The 14,499-nt window shown below is 50.6% G+C and overlaps 1 protein-coding gene across 1 annotated transcript; it reads left to right on the top strand.

Moving 5' to 3' along the window:
• Nucleotides 1-206: 206 nt before the first annotated feature.
• On the top strand, nt 207-13,117 carry GATA5 (GATA binding protein 5). The gene is made up of 7 exons (XM_051802998.1): nt 207-468; nt 1,058-1,660; nt 3,817-3,983; nt 9,418-9,543; nt 10,455-10,542; nt 11,111-11,235; nt 12,219-13,117. Exons 2-7 carry the CDS (start codon nt 1,141-1,143, stop codon nt 12,372-12,374), a joined length of 1,182 nt encoding a protein of 393 aa, XP_051658958.1. The 5' UTR covers nt 207-468; nt 1,058-1,140; the 3' UTR covers nt 12,375-13,117.
• The last annotated feature ends 1,382 nt before the right edge of the window (nt 13,118-14,499 follow it).

Raw genomic sequence — 14,499 nt, 5'->3', positions numbered from 1 at the left:
GTCCCCTGCTCCCCTCGGCGCCCGCCGACCCGCGCCAGGGGGGAGCCGGCGGGCGCGTCCCCCCCGCCGGGAGCGGAGCCGGCGGGACTTATCCCGTCCCCCCCTCCTGCCGGGAGGCGCCCAATCCCGGCCGGGACCGGGGCTGCCCCGCCGGCCGTCACGTGGGCCGGCCCGCACCGGGGCCGCCGTAAAGAGCCGCCGCCGCCGCCCCCGCCGCCACTTCCCCGCCGGGCGCAGCCAGGGACGCACCCACGGGAGACGAGAGGGAGAATACCGGGAGGGAGGGCAGCCCCGCTCTGCCAGGGGGTCCTGCTGGTTTGTTTTTTAGTCCTCCCTCCCCCGCGAACTTCAACTTCTTTTTTTTTTTTTTAATTATTATTTTTATTTCCTTGGGATTTCCCTGGATGGTCTGAGCACAACTCCATGCCCCCTCGGCCGTGCCCGGCTCCGCTCCAGGCCCGCTGCCATGTGAGTACCTGTGCGAGAGGAGCGAGCCGGGGGGCGGGATGGTCCTGCGAGGCTTGGTCCTTGCGCCCGCACGGAGAGGCCTGCCCGAGGGTTATTGAGCTTTTTTACAAGAAAGCGGCAGTGCTGGTGTCTGGAGGACACCGGGGATGCTCCCGATCTTGGACGGCTGCCCAGGTCCTTTGGGACTGCGATCCCGCCCGGCAAGGGCGCCCGAGGGGCCGCGCCGCGGGCGGCCTCCTCCCGCCAGCAAGGCCCCGAGCCGCGCTCCAGGCCCTGGGCTTCGAAAAAAAAAGACGGGAAGGGAAATACTTTTTGGGGAAAAAAATAATTTAATTGTTAGAGGCTTTTTCCGGCTCCTTGGAGGTGCCCAGGCGGGCGGCGGGGCCGGGGAAGGTGCCGGCGGGGTCGCTGCCCGTTCAGAGGAGGTTATTTCTCGCCGTGGCTCAGAGGAAAGTTTAAAGGGGAAAAAAAATAGTCCAAATTGCGGCCCTTGCTTGAGGCAGGGAAGAGGCGTTTTCGGCTCGGGAAAGGCCATCGAGTTCCCGCTGTGTGCCGGGTCTCAGCCCGCTGCTCTCGGTTCTCCCTCCAGGTTCCTCTGAGTGAGTCCCTCGGCACCGCCGGGCCGCAGCCGGACGGGCCCTGAGCAGCCGCCGCCGCCGCCGAGGACGGAACATGTATCAGGGTCTGGCCCTCGCCCCCAACCATGGCCAGTCGGCTTATTCCCACGACTCCAGCAACTTCCTCCACTCGTCGGCCGGCTCGCCCGTCTACGTGCCCACCACCCGGGTGCCCTCCGTCCTGCAGACGCTGCCCTACCTGCAAGGCTGCGAACCGCACCAGAGCCACCTCGGCAACCCCGCGGGCTGGGGGCAGAGCAGCGGCGAGGCCGCCGCGTTCAACGCCGGCAGCCCCCACCCGCCGTCGGGCTTCTCGTACTCGCACAGCCCGCCGGGCAGCAGCCCCCCGGGCCGCGACGGCGCCTACCAGGGGCCCCTGCTGCTGGGCGGCGGGGGCCGGGAGCAGTACGGCAACGCCTTGGTGCGCTCCGTTAACGGGTCCTACTCCAGCCCCTACCCCGCCTACGTGACCCCCGAGATACCGCCTTCCTGGACGGCCGGACACTTTGAGAGCAGCGTGCTGCACAGCCTGCAGACGAGGCAGGCGGCCTTACCCGGCCGCAGGTCCACCTTCGGTAGGTCGCCGCCGTCCCTCATCGACCTGTCGGGGCGCCGAGTCGTTGTCCGGCTCTCGGCGCCGGGTGGGGGGGCCATCCCCGTCCCCATCCCCATCTCTATCCCTATCCCTATCCCTCCGGCTTGTCGGTGGCCCGGCCGCGGATTGAGTTGCCCCGCTGGCATCCCCGACAGCAGAGGAGATGATTTTACCCCAGGATGGAGAGATGGTCCGGGAACGGGGTGTGTGCGGCTGACCCTGGGTAGAGATGGGATGTGGGGGGGGGTGTGCGTGTGTGACAAGAAGGGCAAAGACCACGTTTCAAAGCAGAGCAATTCCCCCGGAGGACAGGGGAGCAGAGGCCGTTCGACCCCTTCTCCCCCACTCCACCACCACCCCCGCGGTATCTCCTTCCCACAATATCGACTTTGTGCCTGTGCTTCAATACTTACCCTTGTGTTTAAATTAGCGGGGCAGATTTATAGCTCCCTCCCTTTTAAGTAATTTATTGTGGTAAATTAGTTTATATTTGAACAGACTCTCGGTCTCCTTATTCACCTTCGCCCAAACAGGTCGGCAGCTGCATCCCTTTGCGGCCTTTGGGGAGACACTGAAACGCGCTCAGGCGTTGAACAATAAACCTCACTTCAATTCCTTTGCATCCACACCAAAAGTCCTTTTAAACCAAACTCTAGGCAAATAAAGTTTTGGGCTTGATTTAACAGAACTCCTCGTGCTCAGGGTTTATAACCCCGGGGGCACTTCACCAGCCTCCTCCGGTTGCGGTTTGCAAAGTCCTTTAGAAGCCACTTCAAGATCTCAGTCGCGTTATCATTTTTACTGCGGTGAACCGAATTATCTTATCTTCACCCCAAGAACAAAGTTAGAGCAGGGAAGCAGCCCCCTCCCCACCGGGCTGTCTCACCGGCTCGGCTTTTCCTCCCACGCCGGAGGTGCTTGGCAGCGGTTTCTTTACAGGACTTTCTCTTTGTCTGGGGAAATCCTTTGCGTTGTGCGAGAAGGGATCGTCCTGCCAGAGACGATCCCCCAGAAATCTTTTCTGCTCTTTTAATTCGGTGCTTTAGGATCCGGGAGAGCGGCAGCCATCCTCTCTGCCGTTTATTTTTGCTCTTGAATTGTGTAAACTGCTCTTAAGTAGTCCAAACTATTCTTTTGTTTATTTATTTATTTTTAATGTAATTAATTACTGCAATAATTTTTTATACTTTTCTTTTTACATTTCATTTTTATTTTCCATTTCTCCCCCCCTTTAAGTTTTGTTCTTTTCCCTTTTCCTTTCCTTTGGATCATTATTAATACGATAGACGATTTATTTTTAAAAAAATAAAGGCGTATTTTTCTTCGGAAGAAAATAACAGTTCAGGCAGAGGAAGTTATTTAAAAAAAGAAAGTTAAAAAAAAAAAAAAGGCAGTAGGAGGAAAGAGAGCGACTCACGATTGAGGGGTCCCCCGGTTTCGCTCTGGCTGCCCGTTTGCCGCGGGGCAGGGACGGACCGCGGACGGTGTTCGGAGCGGCCCCGCGGCTCCTTCATGGAACTTTTTAAAATTTTTTCTTTCTTTTTTTTTTTTTTTTTTTTTTTGCGGGGAGACAAAAAGTGAGGAAGAGTCTCGCTAGCAGGAGTTGGGGTCGCGGCTGGCCGGTGATGCTCTCCCGGGGAGCCAGCCCGGCATCGCTCCACGGGCAGCCCCGAACCTTCCTCGGCCGGGCCGTCCTTGCCGGCCAGCGGCTTCAAGGTTTTCTTGACAGAAATCAGGAAAACGATCCCATTTTTTCCCCTCTGTCTTGATAGAAATCAGGAAAACGGTCTCATTTTTTCCCCTCATTTATTTTTGCATCCCGGCATAATATCTCTTTCTCCCACTGGTAGAATCCCAGCCCCTTCCCATCCCAGGGAGACCCCAGCCGTGTTCTGCTCTTTGGGGTCTTTCAGGGAAGGGATGAGGGAATGTGTTGTCTTTAAGAAAAATATTAAAAGATTAAAGTGTGGAAGGAATAAAGGGGTTTGGTGCACACTTGGTAGGTTGGAGGGAAACTCTCCCCGGACGGGGATTGTCCCCAGTACTGGGGTAAAGAGGATTGTAGACTCCCTCCCGCAGGGTCCCCCTGTGCGGTGGGGTGGCTCCTGACCCTTACGCCGTGTGTGTCTCTTCCAGAGTACCTCGAGGAGTTCCCCGGGGATGGCCGGGAATGCGTGAACTGCGGAGCCATGTCCACACCGCTCTGGAGGAAGGACGGCACCGGGCACTACCTGTGCAACGCCTGCGGGCTCTACCACAAAATGAACGGCATCAACCGGCCGCTCAAGCCGCAGAAGAGGCTGGTAAGAGGGGGAAACTCCCCGGGACTCACCCGGGGGTGGCTAGAGGGCAGGGGCTGGGGAGCTGACTCAGTGCCTGCACTGCTGAGGTCTCTGTTCTTGTGTTAGGATCTGTTTGACTCTCGATCCTCCCACAGATCAGTTGCCATCAGCACTGGCAGGAGACCCTTGCTGTGGTGCAGAAACGGCTGGGGTCAGTGGGAATGGGATGAAACCAGAGGGATTGCTGCCCCGGCAATGACTGGTGGGCAGGGGAAACAGAGCCACAGGGACTGAAGGGGTTCTGGGGCTGCACAGAGGGTCTGCACCAGAGCCAAGCAGGGACAGTCAGCCCTGCCACTGGCTGGGACTCTGTGGGCTTCCCCTGGCTTCATTCCTGCAGTGGGTGCATTGCTTTTTATTCTATAATTGCTGTCATTATTATTTCCTAGTTCTTCCTGCAGACACATGCAGCCTAGGCAGGGTAGTTGCACAGGAGGCAGGGCTGGTCCTGAGCTGGCCCAGCAGGTTTGTGGCTGCTTGCAATGGGAGCAGGATGGGGTCCAGTTCCCCGCCCGCCTAAGGGGAAAACTGGGGGTTTGGCAGTTCCCAGTTTCCCTGAAGGTTAAACACTAATTCCCCCCCAGTGTAATATTGGGCTTCTTCCATCTGGGATTCCATGGAGAGAGAGGGAAGGCGCCTCCTCTTTTTTTCTGTGCAGTCGCTTTGGGATGTTTAAATTTGGTGGTAACAGTTTTGGTTTTAGAGGCTGTCATCAGAAGCCATCATTAAAAACAGGATGTTTGTTGGAGCTGTGCTGGGGAACAGCTGGGAGCTTCTTGAGCTTTCACTCAGGGTGTATTCCTGCAGTTATTTTTTTTGTATTGCAAAACAAATTATTAGCAATAACCCAATAGAGACAAGTTTCTGTGCAAGAAAACCTTTAAGAAAAAGAAAGTTGAGACCGAGCAAGATGTTTCATTCTGATTCCGATTCCAGAAATGCAGATCTGGATTTGCAAAATGAAATGGGTGGTAGCTCCAGAGAAAATCCCCCTTTTCTGTTCATCACATCAAAATCAAGGCTTTTCTGTGAAATATTTAACATTATGTGACAGGATTTGCCTGTCTCTCCAAAACCCTCCTGTCTCCTCTAACATTAAATCTGCTGTGCCGCAAATCTCAGAGTTGCGCTGCCGATTTCTTCAGAGCGAGCACAATCCGTGCATAGAAGGAGGCGCAAACCAGCTTAAATTCAACTCCGCATTTTGGAATGGCATCCAAAAGTGCCAGTGGATGAACTTCCAGAGTTCTTTTGAACAGCTTTTCCCTGAGGAAATCGGCGAGGTCTCTCTGCTCCTCAGTGTTTTATTGTGGCGCATGGGAAAGGAGGCGGCCGTGCATTGCCTGCACCCTGCCCGAGCCTCATCCACAGCATCCATGAGTGCTCTTCGGCATAAATTTTTTCGGCAAACATTCCAACAAAATTTTGTGGTGGAAAATGTTTGTTCGCAGAATTAAGACCACTTTCCCAGGGAGCAAATTAGTTGGGAATTACCAAAGTACTTCCGATCTTTTTTATCATTATTTGGCAAACAGTGCAATGAATTTAAAGCTCAAATTAAAGGGTTGATTCTTGTCCAGGGGAAGCGCTTTCCTACAGTTTAAATACTTGAGGGGATTTGTTTTATGGGTTAGAAAAGGGGCTGCAATTTTGACTTTCCATCCTGAATTTTCAATGAAACATTTCAAAATCTTGGGTTTCCCCAAGGGTTTGAAATGTCGTGTTGCAGCAAATTGTGCCTCAGTGGATCTATTGATGATGGACAAGAGGGTGCCAGGTGACCCCTGCAAACCCACCACAGAGGGAGCAACCTGCACCCCTGTGGCTTGGGATATTTATTCTCCCAAACAATTTCCGTAGCAGAGGATGGATGTCTTCCCTGCTTCACCCACACAGGCTGGGTGAGAGCAGAGCAGTGAACACAGAGACATGCCACGAACGATGAAATTGGCTTTCACAGTGCAGCGAAATAAGGGCACGGGAAGGAAAAATGGTTGCTTTTGTCCTTTACGTTATGACCTTTGTTCAGTACGTAGACGCCGCGTTGGGAGTTATTTTGACTTGTGTTTCACAAAGCAAAGTCCCCCATAAAGCCCTGGAGAACACGACGTGGCCCAGATATGGCTGCGGGAATGACGTCCCGTGGCTCGGCAGCGCTCAGCCTTGCTCGTGCGTGGGAGAGGGCGAGCAGTCATAGCGTAGTTCCCACTTCATTTTTTGTTTCTTTTTTTTTGAGATAAGGGTGACATCCTCTATGCAGCAGGGACAGCCATCCTGCTACAGCCCGTGTCTGGATTCAAAGCACTGTGGCTTTCGGCAGAAAGGGTTTGTCTTAAAGGAGGAGGAGGCAGCGCTTTGTTTTAGGCAGCACCTTTTGTAGCTGAGGTTTCTTGGTGTGTTTCACAAGATACCTTAGATCCAGTCTGAAAAGCCAGATCACTTTTGCCATCAGGAGCAGCTGGTGGAGGTGGATGGCTGCATCCCAGACTTGCAATTCCCCCCTATTTCAAGGGGATCTGCCCTGCATGGTACAGCAAAGGGGGGCAGTTGCAGCAGCTGTCCTGTGCTCAGCAGCTCCCACACAGTCCTGAGCTAAAGGACTAACCTGGAGTTGAATTTTTCTGGCTTGGCTCAAGGATTATTTTTTTTGACTTTGGCTCAGGAGGTTTCAGCCTGTCCTTTTTTACAGTTTGCAATACACAGTGGGTTTGGTGACACTTCTGCAGAAGGTGGGGGTGGGACTGCTCACAGGCCTGGGACAATCTAACAAGACCCCAGAACCACTCAGTGCTTATGGTGTGTGCCTTGGATTTCTCCTGCCCTTCAGTTCCTGCTGCTCCCTCATCCTCGAAAGTGCAGGTTTGCCCAGAGCCTTAGTAACAAAGACAAACCTCAGAGGATGCTGCTGCCTTTGGCTCTGAGCCTCAGATCTGCCCACTTTCAGGAGCTGAGCTCAGATATCTCAGCACACTTTGCTACAACATTTTTCCTGTAAACAACAGATCCCCTCAATCGTGCTGGAAAGGGGGACAGAGAAGCATTGATTAAATCTGAGGCTTCAGTGCCTTCTTTTTTCCTGTGAAACCCTGCAGTTTCTTTTCTACCTTTGAAAAGGAGGTGAAACAAAGTCTCTGATGGCTTGGTCTCCCTTGGAAAGACCTGTCCTGTTGGCTCTGAATTTTTTGGGCTCTCAAAGCAGTGCTTACACGTGGTTGATTTGATAGGCACCAACTCACCATTCCTTGAGCTTATCAGCAGCACTTGGCTGTCAAGCCCGGTCCATGAAGAGTTTTTGTTTGAGTGTATGCTGCATTTGTATAAATAAACACTGAGCACAATGTTGAAGTCAACAACTTCCTAGACAAGGTCAGAATGGTACAAAGGCTGCGGGGTGGAGCCAGGCAGAAATGCATTTTCTTTCAAGAGAACTGCTGGGAAACCAGCAATAAGGTATTGTACCCTCGTCCTTCAGTGAGCAACAGTAGCCTTGACTGTCTCTTTCTTGCTAATCTGGCAGGTTGTTGTGCAGGGGCAGGTTCTCATGGGGTTTCTCAGATTAAAATTGTAATATTTGGTGGTAGAGGATGTTTTTTTCTCTCACTGGCTGCGTGAGGGGGAGCCAGCCTGCAGAGTGTTGCGCAGGAGATGCAGAAGGCACATGTCGCTGCCCCAGCAGGAAGCCCATGAGCAGCACTGGCAGGGTGGGCCAAGCTCTGGCAGGGCTGGTATTGCCCTTGGGTCACCAGAGCCACAGGTCTCATTGCCATCTCACCTGCAAGCTGCAGACAAAATGTTGTGTGAAACAGGGACAGCGTGTCCCTGCCTCCCAGGGACCAGCAGTGGCCCAGAAACTTTGGGGCTTTCCAAAAGACTTTGAATTGGCCTCCTCCCATCCACAAGTGATGACAGATTGCACCAGGAGCAGTTGTTCCAGGCTGAGTGCCTCCAAATTCCCCTCTGTGTCCATAGCAGGAGTTGGACCTCAGAACCCTTACACCCATCAAGTGTTCACCTTCCTCTGCTCCCATCAATTGCAGGATGAACGGCACAGCCCCAGCAGCTGAAAAGCTGTAGCTGCTCCTGGATCTTGCTGTGACACCATGTCCCACATTAGAGACAAGGTCTGCTATCTCATCCCCTGTGCCAGGCTTGTCAGCTCACACCCCCATGTATTATTATTATTGCCTGGTTTATTTCTTGAAAGCTGAATCATTTCCAAAGCAATACCACTATTTGCAAATAGTTGCTGAGACCTCTTTGCTGAGCAACAAGTGAATCAAACCTTGGCCATGTCACTTGTGCCTCTTGAAACTCAAAGCTGATCTTTATGTACCTGCTAACCTTGTAAAAACATTTCATTTTTATTCCTACTCTTCCCACCTCATTTGTTATATTGCTCAGTCAGGATATCAGGCAATAATGGAAAAATAAACAAACAGGGAGTTCTTTATTGCCTGCATCACCTATCATCTGCCTTTGAGTGGATTCAAAGTGATTTTTCTCAAGGCTGAAGAACATCTTTACACACCTGAATGTGGAGAGCCTGAGATATTACTTATGCCACAGGTACCTTATACCTAGTGAGATCTTTTACTAGAATGGGTTTAATACTTAATGTTCAGACAGTTCCAAATGAAATGTCTACTGAGCAGACAAGTCTGTATAAAGAGAGAGGTGAATTTTCCAGTGGCTTGGAGGAAAGTTGTCAGAAATGAGTTTGCTGCTTCTGCCAGAACATTTTCCTTCTCCATTTGGAATTATTAATATTTCAGAGCCAGCAATCACTGCACTCATAAAATATGTCATTAATTAATGTCTACAGGGTGTTTCTGCAGCCTTTAAGAGAACAGATGATCTGTGAGACGTGAAGAATAACCTCCCTGGTGTCACCATGGACCAGTTCAGTTCGGTTCTGCTCAGTTCAGCCAATTGATTCCAGTTGTCTTAAACCAGAGATTAATTGGGATGTTGCTAACTTTAGCAGTAGTTCTGAGTGCAGAAAAACAGAGGAGTTCATGTAAAGCATGAGGAGTTTTCTTCATGCTTTTAAAGTCCAGCTGATATTTTCCACCTCTTTCTCCATCTGAGTGGATCTCCTGGAGGGAAGTTCTCTCTGCTCTGAGTCCTGATCACTTCCAGAAGATTTGTTGGAAGTTTGTGAAATGAGTTGCAAGGATACTTGCCATGTTTATAGATCTCAATAACAAAAAAACCACTTGCAAATTAGAGTGATCTCATTTGAATGTAATTTCTTTGATCTGAATTTGGTTATCACGTGTGTTTCACATTTTCCAGGAAAATGGTGTAGTTGGAGATTTTATTTTTGTAGGAAAGGAAACTTCCCAATTCATCATTCTTATGTGTGCACTCATGTGTTTGCTTGCTTGTTTTTAAGTCTTCATCGAGACGTGCTGGCCTATGTTGCACTAACTGCCACACAACCAACACCACCCTCTGGAGAAGGAACGCCGAAGGGGAGCCCGTCTGCAACGCCTGCGGGTTGTACATGAAGCTCCACGGGGTGAGGAACATGTCCACACTGGGAGGGACCCTTTGGGTATTGGGATCACTGCCCAGCAGCTCTGGGAGATCAGGTGTGGAGGGACCAGCCCCTAGACTGGACCCAGAAGAGCTGAAACCCAGTTCTGTCTCCTTGAACAGTTAAAAGCTCAGTCTACTGGGGTTTCCCAGGCTAAGGGGGTACTGAAACACTCAGAGTGCCCAAAGAAACAGTGGATGTCCCATCCCTGGAAGTGCTCAAGGCTAGGTTGGATGGGGCTTGTAGCAACCTGGTCTAGTGGAAGGTGCCCCTGCCCATGGCAGAGGGGTTGGAACTAACTGGTCAACCCAAGCTGTCCTAGGGTTCTATGACAAAGAAAGCTTACCAGGCTCCAGTAGCTGGAGACTGAAGGTCCCCAAACCCAAACTTTTATATATACTAATTGAAAATGTGTGAAGGATGCTGAGGAGGCCACATGGAGGCTGGCTGATGACATTTATTCACAGAGGATGGGAACTGTTGATAACATGCCCATCAGCCAAAGAGAACACTCCATCCCTCCATACAGGCTTCTTCAAACTTCTGCCATAAGGGTTGAAGTCTCTTTACCCCATGACTGTTCCATCTGAGCCATGTAGGCTCTCAGTGTGTCAGTGTAATTTAATAAGGCCCCGTCATAAAGGTCACTAATAAATCAGGAAAAGAACAATAAGAAATAAAGGAAAAAAACAAAATCTGTGGGAAAACCTTAGCTGTTAGCCTTATACATCTTCCAGCCAAGGCCTGTTGCAGAGAAAAATAGCACTCAGTGAAGGACAAGGACTTTAGGTGCTTTGCATGAGCTACAGCACATAAATAGGAGAGCAACACATGTGTGGAAAGGAGCTGAGCAAAATACAATATTAATGATTCCAAACTTTATGAATGTCAAGGTACCACGACCTCTGGCCATGAAAAAGGAAAGCATCCAGACGAGGAAAAGGAAGCCTAAAAACATTACCAAAGGCAAAGCCTCAACAGGTACAGTGCTGTTATCATCCATCCTGAGGGCTTGGAGCACAGTTCACCTCAACATGTCTTCTGCAAGAAATAGATAATTAGAAAATAATATTGTGATTTTTTTTTTTTCCACTGATGATTGTTTTAGATCTAGGGTCTGTATTTATTCTCATGTGAAAGGAAGATGCTGGGTGGGAATCCCAGTCCTGTCAAATTCCTGTGGGGTTCCTATGTGGATACCCAGATCCAGCCCGGCAGTGCCCACATTCAAGCAGATTAGGGCTAAATTGAGTAATGGGAAAATATATGGGTGGGAATGGCATATTAAAGATTGAGGGGAATGTATCATGATGCATTCAGCATTAGCCTATCCATCCTGTACCAGCACTGCCAGACTGTGAAAGGGTTCCCTCCTCCTCCATCAGCATCTTGGCAGCCAAATACAAAGACTTACACTGACAGAGATTTGGTAGAGAAAGAACAGTAGGATCACTCCATGAGATGTGATTATTGTCATTAAAATATAAATTTCTTTAAGAGCAGGTTTGCACCTACATTGCTTCACCACCCTCTACCAATTATCTTCCAGGATCTACAACTTCGGCCACTAACTCCCCTTCTTCCATTACCAACTCAGACAGCACGGTCACTTTAAAATCAGAGCCCAGCACAACCTCGCAGTATCCCGGACAAACCATCGTGTCAGTGTCCCAGGTGAGGCACAGGGACCTGCAGCCATCCCCTGCTGGGCTGGATGAGCCACACACCTCCACAGCCACTGACCTGGGAGGCCCTGATGAGGTTAAGAAATTAGGTCATTGCTGCCTCAGACTGAGGAAAGCAGGGAGCACGAGCCAAGACATCACGGACCAGGAAGGGCTCCAGCCTGTTGGCTCCTCATCAGCTCTTTCGTCTTGCAGTGGGGAACTGGGAGGTCTGAGCCCTGCTGTGAGAGGTGATCGGTGGTGAAAAGGCTTCAGTGCAGAGCTGAGTTTAATTTCCATCTTCTGCCATGAAATCCTGGTAGTCACAACCCTGTCGAGTTGGTGAGATCAGCCCAGGGTGGAATCCTCTGTAGTTCCCAAGAAAAGGCTCCCTGGGCAAACATTGTCTGCACTTTATAGCCCCGAGGTGCTCAGCGACCCGTCAGAGGCCTCAGGGTGCTTGTACCCTGAGCTTTCCTTTGGGGTTGGCTGCTATTTCATATTGATGGAGGAAAAAACAGGTCTAAATCAAGCCACACATCAAAATTTTGTGACCCAACACTGTCTTTATGTTGAGTCTAAGCTCTTGCTGAGCTGGACACATGTGCATGGAGGGGAAGCTCAGCCCCAGCACCCAAGTGCCTGGCGCAGCACCAGTTACACCGTATGGGATAGGGGTTTTTTTTGTTTGAAACCAAGAAATCTGGTTTGTTCTGAGCTCTGAAAAAATATACCCACACCTAGAGATCTCCAAACTGGACATATTCAATCAATAAATAAATGCAGGTGAGCCCTGGGATGCCTCCTCCCTGCCTGGGCATTGTGCTTGCTTGGAATGGAACACCCTTCCTGCCCAGCTCCAGGCTGTTCTGAAGGGGTAACCCACTCTGTTCCATCCTAATCCTACCACTGTGCTATGACACAGGGCTGAGTGACCTGTTGGCTAATAACTATTGGCTTTCTAATGCCTTTCTGCTTCCCTCCCTGGGGCAGGCACAAAGCCAGTCGGACGAGGCGCTGGCCGGTGGCCACGGCGAGTTCAAATTCGAGCCCGAGGACTACACCTTCTCCCCCACCACCATGGCCCCGCAGCCTGGGCTGAGTGTGCCACTTCGACAGGACTCCTGGTGTGCCCTGGCACTTGCCTAGAAACCCTCAACCTCCAGCAAAAAGCCTCGGGACCAATGTTTTCGGCTGGCCCCGCAAACGGCCGACGGACAGGAGGACGGGCTGCCCCAGCGCCTCAGGACTGCAGGGTGTCCCACAGCCACAGGACAGGTTTCTCTTGGAGGATGTATGTGGAAAAGCTGGATGGGGCTGGGATGGCTCTGCTGTGGTACCAGCTCCCCAAAAAGCTCATCCTTCCCTGGAGCAACCCAGGGCTGCCTCCCCAAGGCCAGAACCTGGGGGCCACCTCCACTTTCCCGGGGAAAGCCTTCCTCCTTTGAGATGAAAACAGCAAATAAATGCATCCCAGAATCTATGTTTATTCGCAGTGATTTCTCCCTCCTATGTCTCCTCTGTGTGCAATTTATTCCACTTTCCAATAAAGACTGTAATAACATGGCACCAAATAACTTAATTTTATTAAAATGTAAACTATGTGGCCTGCCTTATGTTTTATTGGCCACAACAGGAAGAAAAGAGAAAAAAAAAAAAGCAACGGTTGTTTTAAACATTTATTGTTTTATATTAAAAACGATCATCTCTCTATAGAGTGTTAGCTTCTGAAGCGTTTCGCGTATCAACACTGAGCTGATGAGTCATACATGAAATAAACACACTGCTCTTCCCTTTCCAGCTCCAAACAAAGAGTATTTCGTTGTTATTTTAGGCAAATGACATGACAAAAATGGTCAAAACCTCCCAATAATAAAAGAATACAGAAATGCTGTTTTCTCTTTTGTATTTCCTCACAGGTTTTGATATTGCCAGCTCTGAGCATTAGAAAATCAGAAGTTAGTCCTCCAAAACTTAACAGAAAGGTTTGAAGGATTGAAAAATAAAGGATATGTTGGAGTTATATTTTTTGCATCCAGTTTTTGGGATGTTTTGAGTGGAGGATTTCCAGCTTTCAGCCATGCAGAGCAGATTACTTTTTAATTATTTAATGAAAACCAAGTAGAAAACAAATTCTTAGAGCTGAGCTGTAGAAAAAGATCTTCAGCGATGCAAAACCATCACATTTTCAAAAGCTGGCAACAGCATGTTTCTACAGCTTCTTGCAGGTGGGAGATGGAGAGATATGCTCTGCTGGGGCATGCAGGGGGGTCCTGGAAGTCCTGAGGAACCTGGGGGTGAAGAGAATACCACAGTGAGGAGGGGAGATGGGTGGGAAATGAAGGGGGAGCAAGGTCATGAAGTTACTTATGGCCTACTTCATTTGTTATTTCTAAATAAAATCCCCAGCCTGGCTGGACAGCTATTTATGGCCAGGAAACTGTCAAGTAATAGTTCCTTTATATAGAAGTTGACCTGTCCACAGCTTCCTGGAGCAACTCTTCCTCTTGTCAGAAGAGATGGATCGCTTGATTTTTATTATAAACAACAGGCTAAAGATGATCAGGGAGAGTGAATCTGACATCAAGTCACAACTCAGCTGAGATGGAGGATGATGCTTTCCACCATGCAACCCTTGCTGGAGGAAAGGAGATGCTCCAGGCACTGGGGAGCACTGGTCCCCTCCAGTGCTGCCATAGCTCAGCGCCTGTTGGCTCAACATCACCCTGTGCAGGCGTGGGAGGGGGTTCAAGCCACCCTTTTATTAAAGCCCATGGATGAAAAACTGCCTCTGGAGGAGTATTTATTGTGTTTTCAGAGCCTCATTAGCAGCTTCTATGATGCAAAGCTCCAGTGCTGGGGCAAAGGCTGTCACAGAGTGGCATCCCTCCAGCGCCAGGCTCAGCACTGGCACACCACGTTTGCACGGCCAGGCTCTACCCATGGATCCACATCTCCACCGTTTGTTTTTCCACTCTCCAGCCTGCCAACATCCGCAGCACAGCCAGGCACAGCCATGCAGCAGATAAGCCAGCAGCACGGGGCTGGCGGGTGATGCCGTCCCCAAATCCAGCCCAAACTCTGCCTCTGGGAGTCAGGAAAAGGGGTGATGTGGCCCAAGCTCAGGCGACCCACAGGCGCCCGAGGTGACGTGCCAGGACACAGGCGGGCAAGAGGGAGCAGGAGCCCTGGGTGTAGCATGAGTAATGCTCCCGGGCAGCTCCCCAAACCCCAAACTTCACAGGCAAAAAAAAAGGCAGTGCAACACAAGTCA

The sequence above is a fragment of the Manacus candei genome, unplaced genomic scaffold (assembly GCF_025592945.1).
Source record: "Manacus candei isolate 608988 ecotype Guabito, Panama unplaced genomic scaffold, ASM2559294v1 h1tg000057l, whole genome shotgun sequence".
Lineage (NCBI taxonomy): Eukaryota > Metazoa > Chordata > Aves > Passeriformes > Pipridae > Manacus > Manacus candei.
This window is presented reverse-complemented; position numbering and strand designations above follow the sequence as displayed.